Source organism: Sardina pilchardus, chromosome 4 (assembly GCF_963854185.1).
Source record: "Sardina pilchardus chromosome 4, fSarPil1.1, whole genome shotgun sequence".
Taxonomy (NCBI): Eukaryota; Metazoa; Chordata; class Actinopteri; order Clupeiformes; family Clupeidae; genus Sardina; species Sardina pilchardus.
The window spans coordinates 15,668,890-15,689,400 of NC_084997.1; the positions used below are offsets into that span (position 1 = coordinate 15,668,890).

Here is a 20,511-nt window from a genome sequence, read left to right on the forward strand (position 1 = left end):
AAGTAAATCAGAGTGTCTGTGAACTTTCAGAAGTAGTTCATGACGTTCTTTTTCACTATGGTATGAAAATTAAGTCACTCAGAGGCTAAATCCTCTAGTCATTTTTCAACATTGGAGAGACAAGAGAATACACTAAATTGAAATAAAAAGAAATTGTGTTGACATTTGTAAGTAAGAGAATGTCTATGGAAACTAGGTATTTTGTTGAAAATGCCTATATTTCCAGTTAAAATGATGAATAAAAGGTTCTAATCATCTGGAAATGTGGCAAACATGCTTGGACAAAGACCCATGGCTATTTTGCTCCCACGCACAGTATGGAGGATGGTATGATAGGCAAAAAAATCCATAAGAACCACTGTTGAGAGTTACAGACAAAGCTATCATCTTGGGGTCACCAAGTCCCCCCCAAAAATCTTCAAAAGTGACCTCACTGCTAATAGATTATTTATACAGCATGTCAGGTTAAAGCCAGTAGAGTCATTTAATGAACAATGTAAATGGCAGGAGTTACTGAATGGTACCATGACATGTCTGGGAGTGTGGTCTATTGTCAGATGAAAATAAAATTATGCTCTTTTGCTAAAAACACTTAAGGTGTCTTTGGCATACATAGAAGAATGACTATACTAAAAAGAACCCCATGCCTAATCAGAATTATGGTGGAGGGGCTGTGCTATTGTGGGGCTGTTTTAATTCCCAAAGGCCTTGGGAACCTAATTAAGGTGCATGGCATCATGAACACCAAGAAAAACCTGAACATTTTCAAAGGAAATCAAACAATCTCTGCCAAGGCCCTAAAAGTTGGTCATGATTGGATCATTCATCAGGTCAATGAACCTAAACAAATGCACAGATCAAAACAAATATGGTTTACTGAACACAAAATCAAGCTTCAGACATTGCCATAGCAGTCCCCTGATCTAAACTCCATAGAAAAACAGTGGGATGAGTCAACGAGAAGAATGCACAAGTGTGGACCTAGCAATCTGGACGATCTGGGGAGGTTTTGTAAAGATGAATGGTCTTAAATCCCTTACTTTGTATTCTCAATCTTTATGGGGTGTCAGAGAAGAATATTACATGCTGTTTTATTGACAAAGGGAGGTTTAAGAAGGTATTACAAGTAGGGGTGCTAATAATTGTGAGTGACGTGTTTTTATTAAAAACATTTATTTCTTTATGAGATTTTCCTTTTTCTCAGAATAAATTTGCTTCCCTTGCAGGGTGTATTTTTCCTCATTGTTTTCATTGTGGGAGTACAATAAATCACCTAAAGATTATTTTTTAGACCTATTTTTAGTCAACTTTTACCAAGGGTGCCAATAATTCTGGAGGGTACTGTATGTCTGCACTTGTGAGTGAGCGAATCAATGTTGCATATTCTGCATAAATACTGTGAGTGTTTGTTGCATGTGTGTATGTGCGCAGAAGTGCGCAAGTGTGTGCGTATGCATACGTGTGTGTGTGTGTGTGTCTGCAAGCATGCCTGTGCATACATGCGAGTGTGTGTGTGTGTGTGTGTGTGTGTGTGTGTGTTGTACTGTACCTGAGGTGCTGGAAGTGCGTCGTATGAGCTCAGGGTTGAGCTTCCGGAGGGAGCCGGTGCTGTGGATGGAGTGTGTAGGACTACTCCACTTCCGCCGCTCCCCCTGCGGAGAGGGTGATGCCGATTCGGACTTCTCTGCCACAGCTGGGGGCCGAACATCTTCTAAACACCAACACAAACAAACAAACAAACAAAAGATATTCCCATTAGGAGGTTATCCAGCAAAAAAAGGTAAATCTACACTTCAAGAATGATATTCTTTTTCTAAGATAAAGATTTTCCAGGCCATATTTCTGCCACAGATGTCTAAACTGTAGGGCGTGGCCTGCTTGGCAGGTGAAGGGTTAATGTGAATTCTTATTTGCCTCCTAGTTATGACACTTATTTTGGAGACCATAAGCATCTTAGAAAAATCCACTCCAGTGCAAACACATGAAAAACACTTCACTGGTGAGCAGGTTATCTATGTGTATGCCCATTTCTACATTTTTGTCTTTTGTATGTCTAAACAAAAAAAAACAACAACACAATATCTGATGTGCATTTTTTTTTAATTGATCATGTGTCTCGACAACACAACCATGCAACTTCCAAGCTTTGGTCTTAAACTGAATGCTGCATAAGTCTGAAGCCCTCATGATCAGCCGCTCAACATTTATCACTCTGACTCAGGGATAAAAGGGAAAAGGACAACCAGTTCCAGAATAACTGCTTCATCAGACATGCAGCTGACCAATGAGATTCATGCCTGAGAATCAGATGACCTGACACTGTCTACAGTATCACAAACATTGTGCACAAGGTCTCCTCAGTCACATGATCCCTGAAGACTACTGGCCGCTCTCCAACACACACATCCGGAAACACACCACTCTCATTACGGGGAAAAAAAAAAAAGAACATCTCAAAAAGGAGCCTCCCTGACCATTTGTATTCAGTTTGGAAAAGACAGTGGTGATTTAGGTGCCAAACTCAAGAGTGTGCCATTGTTAGTTAAGTGTAAAACTCAAGAGCATAAGCAGACCACAAAAACCTTTAAAGGGATAATCCGGAGTGAAATGCACTTTAGATCAATTTTTCGGACTATTGGGAGTACATACGTTGAGTTGACACCAAAATCATGTCATTCGGATGTATTTTGAGAAAGTTCGCGCTCACCGTTTTTAGCCAAAACTCGTTAGCCTGGAAGTGACCGGGGCGTGTCCTTTCGCCGCTACAAAACGCTATTTTTATACCTCTTCTACTGTTCCAAACAACACTACACTTACGTGGTAGTGAGTAGAGGTTCCCTAAAGCCAAACCGAAGTATCCGCACGTCTTTATGTGGTCGGATAGAGAGTCCAGAATGAATTTAATCGAGTCCGTACCTTTCCGGAAATGTTAGTAAAGTGTTGTGAAAACGTTGCTAGCTGCAACAGCGACATTTCCGGAAAGGTACTGACTCGATTAAATTCATTCTGGACTCTCTATCCGACCACATAAAGACGTGGGGATACTTCGGTTTGGCTTTAGGGACCCTCTACTCACTACCACGTAAGTGTAGTGTTGTTTGGAACAGTAGAAGAGGTATAAATATAGCGTTTTGTAGCGGCGAAATGACATGCCCGAGTCACCTCCAGGCTAACGAGTTTTGGCTAAAAACGGTGAGCTCGAACTTTCTCAAAATACATCCGAATGACATGATTTTGGTGTCAACTCAACGTATGTACTCCCAATAGTCCGAAAAATTGATCTAAAGTGCATTTCACTCCGGATTATCCCTTTAAGTTGTCTCATTTTAATTGTGTTGCTTCATTTTGAGAAGATCAACCCCAAACCTTGAATTGTATCACTGTAAACATCAAATTTCAGCCTGAGAGGTGCCACACATGAATTAATCAATTCCCTACTGGACGCATAAGAAGCTCATTCATACTGTAGATGATGCCATTTAAAGACAATGGTTAAAAAAAACAGTGTCCTCCTGAACCTGAACAGACATGTTGTCATGTCTGTTTTAACTTGTGGTGTTGTAACTAGCCAAATGTTCAAGTGCGTATATGTAAGACGGGCCAGTGACAAACGTAGTGAATATTTATTTTAGAGTTCTTAAGCCAAAGAAAAACCCAAATAGGTGCAAGAAAACCCTTTCAGATCATACAGGTTGTACTCTAATGTTTATCCCTGTAGGCATCCAGGAATTGTTTTGTTTGTTTTAGGACACAGCCTAATGAGGTCAGTTAAAAGATGTGAAAGTAAAACCTCACAGCAGAAAAGGAAATCATGGGAATAAGTCAGAGTCGCCCCTCTCACTCACCCTTGCTGAAGCGGAACAGGCTGACGAAAGAGCTGTAGGCCGAGCGCAGGGGAGGCTCCTCCTGCTCGGGGCTCAGCGGCTTGAAGTGCGTCAGGTGGGACGGGCTGGTCGGCACCGGGGACGGTGGCGGCTCCGGAACCCAGTCCAGGGTGGAGGATGAGGAGGAGGACTTGTCATCAGCGGCCATGTCACTACTCCTGCGGCTGAGAGAGACACAGGCACGAGAGAGAGAGAGAGAGAAAGGGGAAGAAAGAGAAAGAAAGAGAGAGAGGGTGTAAAAAACACAAATTGGACAGAAAAACTCTCCCGGGGGGAGGGGGGGGGGCAGACAAAGCTCTGGCATGTACAGGTTATCCTGAGTATCAGGAGAAGTTATCAAAAATACTATATACCAAAATCTAGAAGTAAATTCTTTCCGATAAGTTTTCCCCTCGGGGTTTAGAAGAGGATTGGTTCAAGATTAGGCCTACGTTTAAGTCCAGAACTATTAAACATTGTGAATACTGGTAAAATTATTCAAATTGTCAGTCATTTCAGTGTAAGATCAAAGAGTGCAGCTGTAGTGAGCCATGTAGTGAGCCATTCCATCAGCTAAGTAAAGAGGCTGAGAAGTAAAAGGAACCCCTCAATGTTTTAAATCTGTGTAGCTTAAGACTCAAAGGCATGCATGTGCTTGCAAAAGGAAGCACATGATTCAATTCACCCTCACTCTTACAAAAAAGAAAACAACCACTGAAGCAAGTAGGCAGCAAATAAGTCGCCTATCTATTCAACCAATACTCTCATAATTACAGTACAGGAAAAACAATTAGCCTGAACAATACCATTTAGTGTCAGCAATTCAAATACAAAGAGGAAGGGTCTTCACCACCTCAAAGAGGAACTAGTGCAAGTGAAGACAACACGCGACAGAAAGATAAAGAAAGTTCGACTCAGGATCCACTTCATAAGGGTTGACAGGAGTTGATTACAAACCTCGCACAGAGGAAGTGAATTTTTGCAGAATAATTGCTGACACTTTCAGATGCTTGCCTAATCTCTACAAATGACTCATACACATAACTTTACTTCATAGATAGGCAAACGTTATACACGTACTCTTTCAGTTACTGTTTAGTGAATCCAACAGACTGCTTATGAATGAAACACGTCATCTTGATATACAAATGTAACTAATCCTAACCAACTGTAAACAACGTCAAAACCCATAACAGCGTCGTGAAGAGAAATAAAATAAGAAATTTAGAACCATAATCCTTCTGTTCTTAAAAAAAAAAAAAAAAAAGAATCATGTGACTACTAAGGGCGAGTGACACTTATGAATCTAAAAGCTATTGCTAGCTGGATGCAGAACAAACATAATATCTTGCCAAATTGCGCGATGCATTTCTGCTTTAATCCAGTCAACAGTAACGTTAAGTTTGTTAATGTTATACTAGAGCGCTTGTAATGTTATATGATTAACTCAGTACATCATAAACATGCTCCAACGTTATGGTTATTTTGTTACATTTAGTTACACTGCATGAATTTTACCTCATTCTTCAGGTGCGTAGGGACACTTTTTGTGAAAATCTCCACACCGCGTTAACAACCTTGATCAACTAACGAACTGGGCTATGATATGTAGAAAAATCATTCAGATATTCAATATAACTGTCCGATATTACGATATATATGGCATCCTCGCTACAGAAAACTTAAAGGCTTATCTTATACTTATTGGGAATGAAGTCAAATTTGTGTCGTCTGCCAGCTAACTAATGAATCCGCTATCTGGCTAGCCAGCCAGCTAAGCTATACTAGGCAAAACCATTTGTTCAAGGTACATTCTCCCAATTCCCATAGCTACAAATATTAGCACACAAAATGTCTAACTACTGTAGCATTGAGGATGGTGTCCCCGACCAACATAGATTTGTTAGCCGGTGTTTCCCGAAGACCTGATAACAGGCCTAATGGTTAACGTTAGCACTGTATTTCACCAGAATGTTTGAAGTGACTCAAGTCAGCTAACATTGACGTTAACCCTCCACCACTTTACCTTTGTTGTCAGTTTGCTTATAACCTTCGTATCATCTTGACATCATCAGTCCATCATTTCCGGAGAAATCAACAGTTTGGGTTAATGTCCATCATTTCATATTTACCAGTGAGATCATTCCTCTGAAGAACTATCCTTCAAGTACCTTGTGCTAACTAAGTTAGGCATAACGTGTAGAGCTGGCGATAGTCGATCTATGTTGTGATCACGAGACTAGGCGTTGCAATCAAATGAAGAGAGCATGTAGCCTACACGCACAGTGAATGGGATTCGTGCATCTCTCTCTCTCTCTCTCTCTCTCTCTCTCTCTAGAAAGCAACTGAAGAATGGAAGGAAGATCAACTGATCAATATAGTTCAGGCAAAGTCAGGTCGGACTCAAAACTAATTGCAACAGAATTTATTTTCACATTTTATATTTCAATTGGTGAACCCCATTGAAGTCCATGAAAATTCAGTAGGTGGAAATATGTTCAAATGTAGGGTTTGCATTGTCCTTCAGCAAAGTGAGCTGAGAATTATAAGGTTCTATCTCCATTTTGGTCGAAATTGAGTTTTTGACATCATCTGATCCATTAGGTGCTTATTAATGCCTGTGTGGTGTTATTTTTGTAAAAAAAAAAAAAAAAAGTTAATTATTAGCAAAATAAAAAGGTACTACAGTACAGTTTTGCTAGCTATGTAAAACTTTGATGCTCAATATCTCAGAACTACCCTAAATGGAGATAGAACCTTATAATTCTAAGCTCACGTAATACTGACACAACTGTAATTAGAATATTGTAGAATAAGCTTTCTAAAGAACATCTGAGAGATTGAGCTTAACATCCGCATATATTGCAATGAAGCAAATGCCAGGTTGTCATTCACATCCACTGTAGTGAGTCATACAACAAGCATACGAGTTTGGTGAGTCTGCAGTGATGTACTGTAAGCTAACAACATTGGTACAACATTGGCAATTGCCATTGGTGGTGGTGGGGGGCTGCTCTGCACTATGAAAGTTTAGTAAAACGGTTCAGAGGTTCAAAAGGTTCAGGTACCTTTTGGCCACTGGTCTATGTGCAAATTCCAATTTTAACAATGTTCCACCACTTGAAAAGCATGGACTTTTGGTATGTTACATGGGAAGGTTTCATGAACTGAATACCAAAATCATTTCTGTTGCAATTACTCCCCCCCCCAAACGGACTTATAGGCCTACGATACAGAGCCAATATGAGGGTCGCGAAGCCGGTCACCCTGTTACGAGTTGATGAATTGCTGGATGAATGCTGAATGATTTTGGAAACATTATTTTAAGGTACAAAAACTATTTAGTGTTGTGTTAATGGTTCACTTGTGACAGCTTGTGAAAAATGTTTTATCCATAGATATTTTGGTTACATTAGTCAGTCAAATGTTAGTTCCATTATATTACCCTAGCCAGACTAACAAAATGGCCAGGTTGACTGGTCTTCTGAAAAACTGGGAACATTATATTTCTCATAAAAAAAAAAAACTCAGGTTACATTGTGGTTATACTGTAGCTTTGCTGCAGTGCTATATCCATTGTGCTGGGATCCATTGTACTGTAGCCCGTGTGGCCCTCTCCATTGTTGAAGTGATTGACAGGTGTTCCTTAATAAATTATTCAGCTGTGAGCCCAATACCTGAGACCAACGTTATACTATCAGTCTATTTACTTCCTGTCTTCCACGACGAGTACTGCCATCTTCTGTTTACACTGTTGTGTTTCTTACAGGGAGTCACAGGTGAGTTAAATAACCTACTTTGGTCTATTTATTCTCCTCTCTATTCATTCCAAATTGATTTTAATGTCAGGGTCACTTATTTGTAGCCTACATATCTTTTTCATCAAGTATACTTAGTCCAGGTTGTTTGCCAGTCGTAGCTTTGAAGTTTGCACATCTGAAACTGGAGGCTTTACATGAATGTCAAACATATTGTTTTAGTTTTCCTATATTGTTTCTATCAAATCTAGCTTTGAACTTAGTTTCACAACATATATCTATACTCACACTGTATACATTGCCTTGTTTAAGTCTAAATCCTGTGAAAGAGAGATTAGTGTTGCGCACACCTAGAACTGCATGGATTACTGTCTTCCCAAACCTGATTATTTAATCTGAAAGCTGTTACATAATCTGTCAGCAAAGTTCTTGAGTGACCAAAGTCATTCAAATAAGCCTAAGAGTTACTGATCTCTATTCTGATCCATAGCATCAGCAACTTTGCCATACTCTGCAGAAGCATGCAAGGCAGTCTTTCAGCAGGCTAAATTATATTACTGCCAAATAACAAGATGCATATAATTCCAGTTCTTCATTTGTTTCATTTCAGTGAGTGGTAAATCTTAACACGTGTGTGTCTGCTTGCTGTGCACAGTGTGAAAAATGGAGTCCAGACAACTGAAAAGAGATATTGAAGCATTACTGTGAGTTGCTTCTTACTCAGCTACCTGTGCTCCTGTTGCTAGGTTTACTATGTTGACAAGTAAACAGCCTATTGTCGCTGAATGTGTTGTTGTAGAGACAGCACAAGCTTTACATGGTGTCATGGAACTATTTGACACCGTGTGTCAGTACCCTCCCATACGGATACAGTATATTGGTATCAAATATAAATCTTAGTCTATTTCTTTGCTTGAAAAAGTCATTTTTTATTTGCTGATCAAAATATAATAAATGGATCACAAAATCTGAAGTATTTCTCTTTCTGTTTAAAAGTGGTGATTATATTGGACAGAGACTCAGAGAAAATGGATTTGATCCCAAAGGGAAAGGAGCCTCTTCAATGTTGGACGATCTTGTGAGTATACATTTTTTTTATTTCCATGTGGAACTTTCAAAATAATCACAACAGAGTAGTCTATTTTACTACTAAAGAAAGAAAGCATATGGATAGGATTTTCACACACTGAGAATACATGCACAACAGTGGATATGCCCTGTGGCCTATTTAATTTTCAGACAGTCTCTGATGTTTGCGCCTGATATACTACTCTTTCACAAGTAATTTATGAAGACCAAGATGCAAGCACAATATCTATAATTTCAGAATTTTCAGTAAACATTATAATTTCTTTGGTCTGTCATATTTGTCTGTATTCTCAGGCCCATTATGACTTGGCAATTAGCGTGGCACTGTGGTGGTTGAATAAAGAGGATGGCAAAGACCTCATGGAAAATTTTGTCATGTGAGTCTTTCTTTCCTATTTTTCCCCAGGGAGCGTAGCTGGGTCTGTTTGTCATGTAGATCTTAATCAAATGCACTCATTTAGGGTATTCAATTATTAAACTTTGAATAAACGTTAAAGCTAGTGTAAGTATTTTGTTACATTATTTTGTTCTTAATCTGGACATGAATAATTATTTTGTTGTTTTGCATTTCATATTTTGTTTTGTATATGTATGTTTATTTTTGTGTGTATGATTGGATTGTGTTCCCACAATGAACAAAGAAGCCCTGGACACATACAGTACCCTAACCGAGCGGAGCGAGAGGCCATGATCCTGTCCTCCTTTGCCGGGTTGATCTTAGTGAGTGGATATAATGCATGCATAGAATAGTCATATGCACAAAATTGACATTATACTGTATATAAGATATATAAAGATATGTACATGTTCATCATGCAGAATAGCTTGCCAGTGGAGGACATTCTTTCTCTGTACAACTGCAAGCCATCTGCTTCTTACACTCACAATCAGACTAAGGTAAACTGAGTTGCATTCATTTTACATGTGTGTGCTATGCCAGTCAAAAGAATTTATGTTTGCCTCTGACAAATGGTCCACTGTCTGTTATCATTCACAGGGTGCCATCGTCCACCCCTTTGCCTTGTCTTACCATCCGTTTGCTATGCTTGGCTCCTATAAGGCAGTGGATCGTTCACGCCAGCACAGTATGTTGATGTCGCTCCAAGAAGGAGAAAACTGTTTAAAAAAAAAAGTCTATGTGTTTAACATGTTTGTGTTGTGATTCTATTAAATTTGTTCTATTTCATGTATGTAGATGAGAGGCTGAAACGCTGGAAGTCCATCCGCTGTAAGGCTGCCACCGCTGCAAGACAACCCGTGCTCCCTTCACCATCAAGGTCCTCTGCTTCATCTTTCTCGGTAAATGATGCAACACCCTTCATTACATTGTGTGAGTCATAAAGAAATGCAAAAGTGAAAGCTCACTGTTGTAAGAAATTGTTTATAGGTCCTGTATAGGGAGATCATGTGATAATGTGTTATATCTTATAAGGAGACTTTGAGTTTGTGAATACAGTATGTCCTAGACTGTTGTGTTGCCAGTGGCCATCTTTTAACGTCGCAATGGCAACACCTTGTGGCCAAACAGAGTTACTTCAGTACGTACTGAGATTACAATTTGGTGAAAGTGTGTGTGTGTGTGTCTGTTACAACTGCAGGACAGTGGAGACTCCTTGACTGAGAAGACAGAGCATTATGAGGGATCACAAGAATCTCTGCAAGACTAAAGTCGGAGCATGCAATTCACAGCAACACAGGACGCAAAATCTTAATGAAACACTGCTGCCAGCATTTTCCATAACATCAGTCTTTGTTGGCTCAGTTAGACTCTCTTTCATGGGGTGTCCATACATTAATTAATAATTTAGAAAGTGTTGCTCTTTTAAATAAACTCCTGTAATGACCTCTGTAGTGCCTCTTCTCAGCTTTTTCTAAGTAACAAATTGAGAAAATGGCATTATATTGCAATCCATATTTTTGCCGGTAAATGCAGGCATTAAACATCACACACGCACACGCACACATAAACCATTCAGGTTAGTAGACCCCTGAAGTTTACCAAAAGAGAGCCAAAACTGCCATCTTTGCCCCTATAAGGAGGTTCGGGTGTGAATTGAAGCTAACTACCTATGGCAAATTGCATTGCAAGTTAAGCCTACCTAACACTGACAGACTTTGACAAGATTTGGGAAAGATTCTTGAAAGATTGTAGTCTATTGAGTAAAGCTTGAATGAGGGGCATTAGTTAAAAGACTACAATCTTTCGAGAATCTTTCCCAAATCTTGTCAAAGTAAGGTAGGCTTCAGCTGCGTATAAATCTAAGTGTGCCGTCTTAATGTACTTGCAGATCACGGTAGGCCTACCCACTCGAAGGCAGAGGGCAAAAATGTGTTGAGCAAAGCGCCTGTGTTGCACTCCTGAAGAGTGGGGAAATATAGATGTTTTAAGGTGTTTAAAATAATACACAGGACACCGTCCTGCTGTTAATCAGATCGGCTGCTGTATTAACATTAACAAGCAGCTACTTCCCTCTTAAGGCCCCATCACATTACAGGCGGCATGCGCTGCGCTCACCGCTAGAATGCTCTTGGTTGAGGTAACGTTCTAACGATTGTTGTGGTTACCGCTGGGTTCCACACAAAAGACCATCAGGGCTGCCAAGTCTCACGCTTTGAGCGTGATAGTCACGCAATTTGACCCATTCTCACACCACACGCCATGCTTGACATTTCTCACGCAAAATATTTCCCCATTCAATGCACTATATATTTTATTTTTTCATGATGATAAACTTTGGTCATTGCCTTGCCGTAATTCGAGCTCTGAATGACTGACAGCAATAACCAATCCATCAGTCCTTTGTGCCTAAATCTCACCAACCACGGAAGGCACCACGCAAACAAATCAGAAGCAACTTAAGGCGGGTCTTGGCGCCTCTAACTTATCTTTCAAACACACAACAGCGCCGATTCCGACAATTAGATTTAAAACATTCTACTGCTTGCTAGATTTTGTTCACTGTTGATTCGCTGTTTCTCGTTGATTTTCCAAGTTAACATTAAGGCTGCTAAATCTATAATTGTCACTTGTTGCAGAGCTGTGTAACATTTATTTGCCTCTTTCTTGATAAGTTCACACTTGAAAAATCGACTCTAATCGGAGCTGCCAAATGTCACGCTTTGAGTGTGACAGTGAAAAACTTTTTTGCCGCCGACCTCTCAAGCTTGACATTTTCTGAAACTTGCCAGCCCTGGACCATTGACTTACAGTGCGCTGCGGTCAAAGTTCAACATATTTCAACTTTGACCGTGGTAGCGCAAGAGCGGCAAAGCGGCAAAAATGTCGCTATACTGAGCGCAGCGGCAGACCAGTTCTTGCACTCTCAACCCATTGAAAGTAATGGGTTTCATAGCGCATGCCGCGTGTGATGTGATGGGCCCTTTAGGCTGGGATTATACTTGCTGTTAGACCAAGCGTAAGCGTATGCGCCCGAGCTGTGTCCTGTGTACAGACTCGCTGCAGCATTATGCACCCAACTGGAGGTCTTCACTAGGGGGAGACTATAGTAATATCAGATGTGGATGTGGCCATGTGCCATTGTTTAGGCCTACTCTCATGATTGCCCCCAGCTTAAGGCTGGCTTACATTGCACGATTTTGGTCTGTTTTAACAGTCGGCGACTAAATTTCCAAAATCGGGCGGAAATCTTGGGAGTTGTACTGAAATCGCAGCGCGCTCCCGTCATCTAAATCGTTTAGTGTAAGGTGCCAATCTTAGCGGTTTTAAGTCCGTCGGAGGCAGTCTTTTTCTAGTTTTGCCGTTACGACAATATCAAACATGTTTGATATTATCGGAAGTCTTTTCAGTCGTGGCTCATGCAAATAGTGACGTGAACATTAAAAACCAATAGTAACCTTGCGCGAACATGAAACAGGAAGGGGCAAAATAGGCGACAGCTGTAGCCTTTATGATTATTTGTTATTTCATTTCTTATAATTTATTAGTCGGTTGTTCTACGTGACAGAACAGCTCTATATCTGTTAGTGATGTCACACATCAAACAATGCTGCAGAAACGCGAAAAAATTACTTTGATATGAGTAGGCTATCATGTGATTTCCTGTGAATGATGACGTGTAGCCTATTGCACGATGGAAATAATTTGAAGGAATCTAGCAGCAGTCTTGTAAATAGTGACCCACAGTCTTTGCAAAATCCTAATCTGAGACTGGCCTGTGACTAGACTGTGACTAAAACCTCAATGAATTGTCTTTAGATGTGAGAGGGTCTGAGACAGTAGTTTTTCAAAAATCTTTTCCAAATCTTTGCAAAGTCTGGCAATGTAAGGTAGGCTTTAGATGTCGATAATGAATCTTGCAGTCACTTTTTTTTGGAGTGATCGCCCCCTACTTTCTTATCAGTATTGCATCTCGCGGACGCGTCATGTTCGCTTGCGACGACGTGCACGACCGACACACCAAACGACCGCAAAATACGCGAGGCAGCCATGATGCGAACACGAACGCGTTGTCTGCAGCAAGTCTAAACCTGGCTTTACTTAGCAGCATATCTCACCAACAGGTAGCGCCCTCTAGTGGTTGCAAACACAATCATAGTAAAGATATTAAAAAAATAAACCGTGCAAACAATGTTGTTACATAATATTGAAAATTGCAATTTCATATACATGCATTTAAATTTCTCTTTTGAACAGTAATATAGTACACACTAAACTCATGAACAGGTCATTCATACATGTATTTTATTTTCCCTTTTAAACAGATCATATAGTAGACACTAAACTAATAATCACCACACCTGCATTTCAGACTTCTTCGTCCTTTAGAGTTTAATACGTGCAATAATTCAAAATCCCCATGTTATTTTCCCATATGAAAAATCCCAAGATACCGGATCTCAAAGATGACAGCTTTTTTGTAGTCGAACTTCAGAGGTTAAAGCTTAAACATACCATGTGACAAACATTAATCCTATTTTGGCAGGTTCTTGGATGCAGTGACACTCCAATGACAGTAGGCTAGGCTTAAAAAAAAGAGGCAGATGGTGAAAAGGTGTAAGCAATGGCCTTTTGCTGTGATCGTTTTTACAGACCACACCTGTGACATCCCTCGGCATCTCTCCTTGCAGGCTCACATCACTATTCCACCTGACATCTCACACAGCAGGGAGCAACATTTAACTTTCACTGATGTTTACTTTAGAAAATGCAGGGTATAGGGGATACATGCATTCATTGCTGATCAGACACGTTTTAAGGGCCATTCTACAGAAACGCACACGTTTCTGTCCTGACACTTTGCACACAAACACCTATTTGTTGCAATTTCTTTGTATTTCTAAGTAAAACGGTCATGCCCCGTCCTGCCAGGAGATGCCGCCAGACCTGCCAAGCCCCTGGGAATCAGCCTAAGGAACCCCAGACAGCCAGGGCAGGTCGAGCCCTTGCCAAACACACTGAGAGACCCCGTGGCAGGTGATCAGGGGAATCACCTGTCGCCACTCACGTATGCCTTTGGCTTCTGTGTTCCTGCGCTCGGTCATGATCGTTTCATGTGGACAATATTCTCCTGCGCTTACTGCCTCTGCGTCTGGGAACTGTTGCTGAATGGACGCTGCCTTTGTGGCCCTCTTTAGTTGTTATCCGCTCCTGGTTTGCAAGGACTCTTCTTTGGTTGAGTATGGACTTTTGAGTTAGATTACTGAAGTCCGCCTGTGTCTTGTTGAAGACCTGTGTGAAGACTGTTTTGGTTACTTGTGAGTGCCACTGTGTTTACCGAAGACCAGTGGGGTGTCCTACGAAGCTCGATTAGTGGCTTAGCGAGGTATGTTGCGCTCAAAACCAGGGTATGCTGTCATACGAAAGTGGATTTGTTTTAGCGTCGCTGTATCACCATGGTAGGCTATCTTATGCTCGCAACCAAACCTGCTCGGGAGCGGTTTATGTGCTTAGTTATAGCTCAAATCGTGAAATATCACCGCCCTCTGACCAATTCTAACCAATCCAATATCGTTTTTTAATACTTCTGCTGCTTCTGATGTCAGGTAACATTAAGCCAAATCCTGGGCCTATATCCCCATGTATTAATTTACCTACTCCATCTGATTTCAAAGAACGAAATGGCCTTGGCTTCCTCCACATGAATGTTAGAAGGCACATCCTAAAACGCTTAACGTGAAAAACGCTTAACGTGAAAAAGCTTAACGTAGCTTAATGTTCGAAAACAACGATCAATCATCACCAAACTTGTCATAATCATTAATTGTTATACACACTACGACCTCAAAACATATCAAAACCGAAACCCCAATATTATGGACGTAGACTGTGTTAAGCTTTTTTGTTTACATAGGCGTCAATGGGAAGGAAAACGCTTAACGTAGCTTAATGTCAGATAACAGCGAGCAATCAGCATCAAACTTCTTTTGGACATCTCTAGCCCTACCATGTCCCACCTCTGTGAAAATCAAAGCCGAAATCCCATTTTTGAAAGCACAGTCGACATTATGCTATGTTAAGCCTTTTCCTATATTGGCCTATAGACTTCAATGGATGAATAGCTTAATGTGGACATCTTCGAATCTAATACTTCAGTTTTAATTTTTTTACAGCTGTCTGTGTTGGTGAAAAGTAGGCTAATGTCTGAGCTGAATTTGGTGACGATTGGTATATGTTTTCTGACAGTAATATACGTTAAGTCTTTTCTCTATAATGGGCGCCTATGTAGAGAAAAAAGTTTAATGTCTACTGTACCTACAAAAATGGGATTTCGGCTTTGATTTTCACAGAAGTGGGAGATGGTAGGGCTAGAGATGTCCAAGAGAAGTTTGATGCTGATTGATCGTTGTTTTCAAACATTAAACTACGTTAAGCTTTTTCACGTTAAGCGTTTTAGGATGTGCCTGTTAGAAGCCTTGTGCCAAAAATGGACTTAGTCAGGGTATGGGTGTCTACTTCAGATCCTGATGTGTTGATTTTATCTGAGACTTGGTTGAAGAAATCTGTTTCTGATTCCTCTATCCATATTACTGGTTATAATTTATTTCGTAGTGATCGTAAGTAAGGGTGGAGGTGTAGCTATTTACATTAAAACCAAGTTTAATTGTAGAGTAACTAACTCTTTCTCCCGTCCTAAGCTATTTGAGTTTCTGTCTATTGATATATCTTTCTCTTCCACATCACTCATTACTGTCATTGGATGCTACAAGCCTCCTTCTGCTGCTAAGGAGGCTCTAACTTCTCTGGCTGATATATTAGTCGAATTACGGGATCGGGAACTCGTGCTTATGGGAGACCTAAATTGGGACTGGCTCTCTGCTAATTCCGACTGCCTGAAAAATATCTGTAATGAGCTAAATCTTACTCAGCTTGTTTCCTCCCCTACTCGTCCTAATAGTAAATTTCCAGATAAGTCAACCCTAATAGATCTAATACTTACCAACACTCCACAGAAATTTAAAGAAACAGGGGTTTTCTCTAATGACATCAGTGACCATTGCACTATAGCATGTATTAGGGACACCAAAATCCCTAAATTCAAGCCTCGCATTCTTATTAAAAGAAATTTTAAAAAGTTTATAGAACAAGCCTTTCTACATGATTTAAACATCTGTGATTTTTCTAGAATTAACCTAATACCTGATGTTAATGTGGCCTGGAACTACTTTCACTCACTTTTTCTCTCTATCACTGATAAGCATGCACCCCTAACATGCTATAGAATTAAAGGGCGTGACAATCCCTGGTTTTCCAACGAACTGTCTTCTTTGATCCATGAGAGAAATACATCCTGGGCCCTAGCAAGGACCACAAACCTCCAATCTGATTGGACCAACTTTAGGTGTCTTAGGAATAAGTGCACTCACCTTATAAGAAAGTGCAAATCTGACTTCTACCTCAAATCAATGTCCTCAAATCTAAATAACCCATCTAAATTTTGGAAGATGATAAAATCCCTTGATCTACCTCCCAGTGACTCTGCTCTCCCCAAGCATGTAGTTAAAGACACTCACCAGATCACAAACAAAAATGATATTGTAAATGCTTTTAACAACCATTTTATTAAGGCTGGGGACTTATTTGAACAATCACATCCTGAAGAGGTCTCCCATAGCCCTGTGTCATCACCCATACAACATAATTCACCTGCTTCTTCGTTGGTCAGTGAGGGATTTGACTTTGAAATCATTCCCTCATCTGCAGTGCTTAAGGCTCTTAAGGAAATTGACACTAGGAAATCAGCTGGCCCTGATGGCCTAGATCCTGCTTTACTGAAACTGTCAGCACATATCATAGTGGAACCTATAACTTACATTTTTAACTTGTCTCTGTCTTCAAATGACCTACCAGACGTTTGGAAGTCAGCCCATGTGCTGCCCCTGTTAAAAGGGGGGGACCCCTCCATTCTTGACAATTACCGTCCAATCTCTAAATTGTCTGTGCTTGCAAAGGTCCTAGAGTCTTTAGTTAATACCCAACTTAAGAGCTTCCTGCAAAATCACAATATCCTCTGCCCGGCCCAGTCAGGCTTTAGAGCCAAGCATAGCACCGTTACGGCAGCTTCCAAGGTACTTGATGACATCATCTGTGACCTGGACAATAAGTTGAGCTGTGCTGCACTGTTCATCGACTTGTCAAAGGCCTTTGACACTGTTGATCACCGTATCCTGCTCAAGAGACTCCGGGACATTGGCTTGGGCTCTAAGGCAGTTGAGTGGTTCAGGAACTATCTTGCCAACAGAACTCAAACTGTGGTTGTCGATGGGCATAGTTCTGCCCCACTGGGGGTCCGGCGAGGTGTCCCTCAAGGGTCTATCCTTGGTCCGGTCTTGTTCACCATCTACATAAACACCATTGCCTCTGCTGCAGATAATTGCAAAATACACCTCTATGCAGATGACACAGTTCTTTATTGTTCCGCCCCCACCCTAGCTCAAGCTTATCAGTTGCTACAGCAGTCTTTTAATTTATTACAGGCCACCTTTCTTGAACTGAGACTGGTTTTAAACGCTGGTAAAACTAAGGTGATGCAGTTCACAAAGTCCCGCACAGTACCTGTACCAACCGCTCTAGCCATTTCCACACTGGATGGGAAGTGTGTTGAAAATGTTTCATCATATAAATATCTTGGTCTGTGGATTGATGAAAAGCTAACTTTCAAAGTTCATATTGACAAATTGGTGAAAAAGCTGAGAATAAAGCTTGGCTTTTATTTTAGAAATAAATCCTGTTTTACTCTCCAAGCTAGGAGGAAACTGATCAGGGCCACTTTCCTTCCAGTGTTGGACTATGGGGATGTGATTTATATGCATGCTGCCTCCACTACACTGCACACACTTGACACAGTTTACCATGGTGCACTGCGGTTTATTACTAATACCAAGTCACGCACACATCACTGTAGTCTTTATGAGGCGACTGGTTTTACCTCTTTAGGTCTGCGTAGGTGGTTCCATTGTCACATTTTCATTTATAAGGCTATTATTGGTCATTTACCAAACTATCTCAGTACCCTGCTGAAAAAACCAGCCTGACCAGCTAAAGGTGGTTTGCTGGTTGACCAGCTTGTTAACCAGCTTATTTGACCACCCTTTGATGGTTAACCAGCTAGACCAGCAAAACTCTCGCGAAAACACACCTTCAGCTGGTTTACCCAGCTTATGATGGTAATTCAGCTGGTTTTGATTGTCGTACCACCTTAAGCTGGTCATTTTAGTTGGTGTTGCTGGTCTACATTGCTGGTTTTTACTGGCCACGCCAGCTTATGTTGGTTATTCTAGAAAACCAGCTTGACCATCTTTGTCAAGCTTGACAGGCTGGTCACCAGCATGACCATCTTAAACCAGTTGTATCCCAAACGACAGGCTGGTCACACCAGCACGACCAGCTTCCTCAGATGGTCACGCCAGCATGTCTAGCTGGTGGCCTAACCAGCTACACCAGCAAAGACCAGCAATAATAACTGTGTTTTGGGCAAAGACCAGCAAAGACCAGCTAAAACCAGCTACCAGCCTAAGCTGGTTTCTTGCTGTTTTTTTCAGCAGGGTAGTCTGTTGACTTGGAATCATTATAGTGCATGAAAATGCACTATACTGTTCTTCCAAAGTATTCTTATTAGAGTGCATGAAAATGCACTCTACTGTTATGCTGTTTATTACAGTGCATGAAAATGCACTGTACTGTTATTCCAAGTCTTCTTATTACAGTGCATGAAAATGCACTGTACTGTTCTTCCTAGGCTTCTTATTATAGTGCATGAAAATGCACTATACTGTTCTTCCAAAGTATTCTTATTAGAGTGCATGAAAATGCACTCTACTGTTATCCGATTTATTAGAGTGCATGAAAATGCACTCTACTGTTATCCGATTTATTCTTATTATTGATATTCTTCTAACGCTTTTTGTGCGTGCAATTCAGCTTCAACCGTTTAACGTAAAAACTTCATTCAAACTGCGCTGCGTAGGTCTTACTTAGGTGACTTCAGCTATGTAATTTTCAACTTTGTAACTTTTATACTTTTTGAACTATTAAATAAAAACTATCAAAATTTCCCCATAGACTTAACATTACATTATGACATCATAATAGGGCAATTAGAATCTTATGCCAGGTGGCCAGTCCAGGTGCAGCAGCTCTCTCTCTCTCTCAGGCTTTTAAGCATACAATCTCATTAAGACTACAGATCCTGTTTCACTACTTCCTCTGTCCACAACTTTTTCAAAATAAAAGTCCTCACTGCAATAATGCACTATTAAATCATTTAACCATTGAAACTGCTCAACTATTTAACTGTTCAACCATTCCAACTGTCAGTTATCATCAACTATGCCTCCAGTCAACTACATGAAACCTCCATGTACCTAGCAACCAACATAGCAACCATTAAAATTAAGTGTTTATGACCGTTTCCATAGCAACCAACATGATTTTACTACAGTAACTTCTTTATTCCTGATAGTGGCCACCATAGATACCCTATCAACAAATGTTTCAAAATAAAAGTCCTCACTAGCAAGTTAGCTAGTTAGCATGGTTAGCATTGTTAGCATAGTTAGCATTTTTAGCATAACTGCTAGAAATGATTAGCTAAGTTAGCTAATCAACCTGGTTACCATTGTTAGCACAGTTAACATTGTTAGCATAGTTAGCATTTTTAGCATAACTGTTAGAAATGATTGGCTAAGTTAGCTAATCAACCTGGTTAGCATTGTTAGCATAGTGAACATTGTTAGCATGTTTAGCATAACTGCTAGAAATCATTAGTTCAGTTAGAACTGTAATGTTTAAGCTTTAAACTGTCTACCTTCACACTATCAGCTTTCTTTAAACTATGCAACCACCATGTTTACCCTAGCTACACCTTAGTAACTATATCTACATTATCTACTGTATCTATACATTTTTGCATTTTCATGCACTCGTAATTTCCCTGGAATTACATTCTCTAGTTAGAGTGCATGAAAATGCACTCTACTGTTATCCGATATCTTTTTATTATTAGAGTGCATGAAAATGCACTCTACTGTTATCCGATTTATTCTTATTATTGATATTCTTCTAACGCTTTTTGTGCGTTCAATTCAGCTTCAACCGTTTAACGTAGAAACTTCATTCAAACTGCGCTGCGTAGGTCTTACTTAGGTGACTTCAGCTATGTTTTTTTCAACTTTGAAAACTTAATCGTTGAATTTATATTAATTTTTTAAACCATTTTTTCTCCCATAGACTTAACATTGGATTATGACATCATAATAGGGCAATTAGAATCTTATGCCAGGTGGCCAGCCCCACCTGCAGCAGCTCTCTCTCTCTCAGGCTTTAAGCATACAATCTCTCTGAA

General features: G+C 40.3%; 2 protein-coding genes across 10 annotated transcripts in view; one reads left to right on the top strand and one right to left on the bottom strand.

The window, feature by feature from the left end:
• pikfyve (phosphoinositide kinase, FYVE finger containing) overlaps nucleotides 1-6,032 on the bottom strand; it is a 33,163-nt gene extending 27,131 nt beyond the window's left edge. For 3 of the 9 annotated variants that reach the window (XM_062534335.1, XM_062534334.1, XM_062534331.1), the window contains exons 1-3: nucleotides 5,382-5,740; nucleotides 3,846-4,048; nucleotides 1,550-1,711 (exon numbers count right to left, since the gene is read on the bottom strand). In XM_062534335.1, the coding sequence (XP_062390319.1) occupies nucleotides 1,550-1,711; nucleotides 3,846-4,048; nucleotides 5,382-5,386 (370 nt within the window). In that variant the 5' untranslated portion in view covers nucleotides 5,387-5,740. Of the gene's footprint in view, nucleotides 1-1,549; nucleotides 1,712-3,845; nucleotides 4,049-5,381; nucleotides 5,741-5,889 lie in introns of those variants that run through there. The other 6 variants (XM_062534339.1, XM_062534338.1, XM_062534336.1 and 3 more) reach the window with 4 other exon arrangements.
• A 1,452-nt stretch (nucleotides 6,033-7,484) lies between these two features.
• On the top strand, nucleotides 7,485-10,431 carry LOC134077792 (uncharacterized protein C2orf80-like). The gene is made up of 9 exons (XM_062533431.1): nucleotides 7,485-7,642; nucleotides 8,232-8,325; nucleotides 8,618-8,699; nucleotides 9,005-9,087; nucleotides 9,352-9,430; nucleotides 9,530-9,607; nucleotides 9,708-9,795; nucleotides 9,906-10,009; nucleotides 10,309-10,431. The coding sequence occupies exons 2-9, from the start codon at nucleotides 8,285-8,287 to the stop codon at nucleotides 10,375-10,377; spliced, it is 624 nt and encodes a 207-aa protein (XP_062389415.1). The 5' UTR covers nucleotides 7,485-7,642; nucleotides 8,232-8,284; the 3' UTR covers nucleotides 10,378-10,431.
• Nucleotides 10,432-20,511: the final 10,080 nt, after the last annotated feature.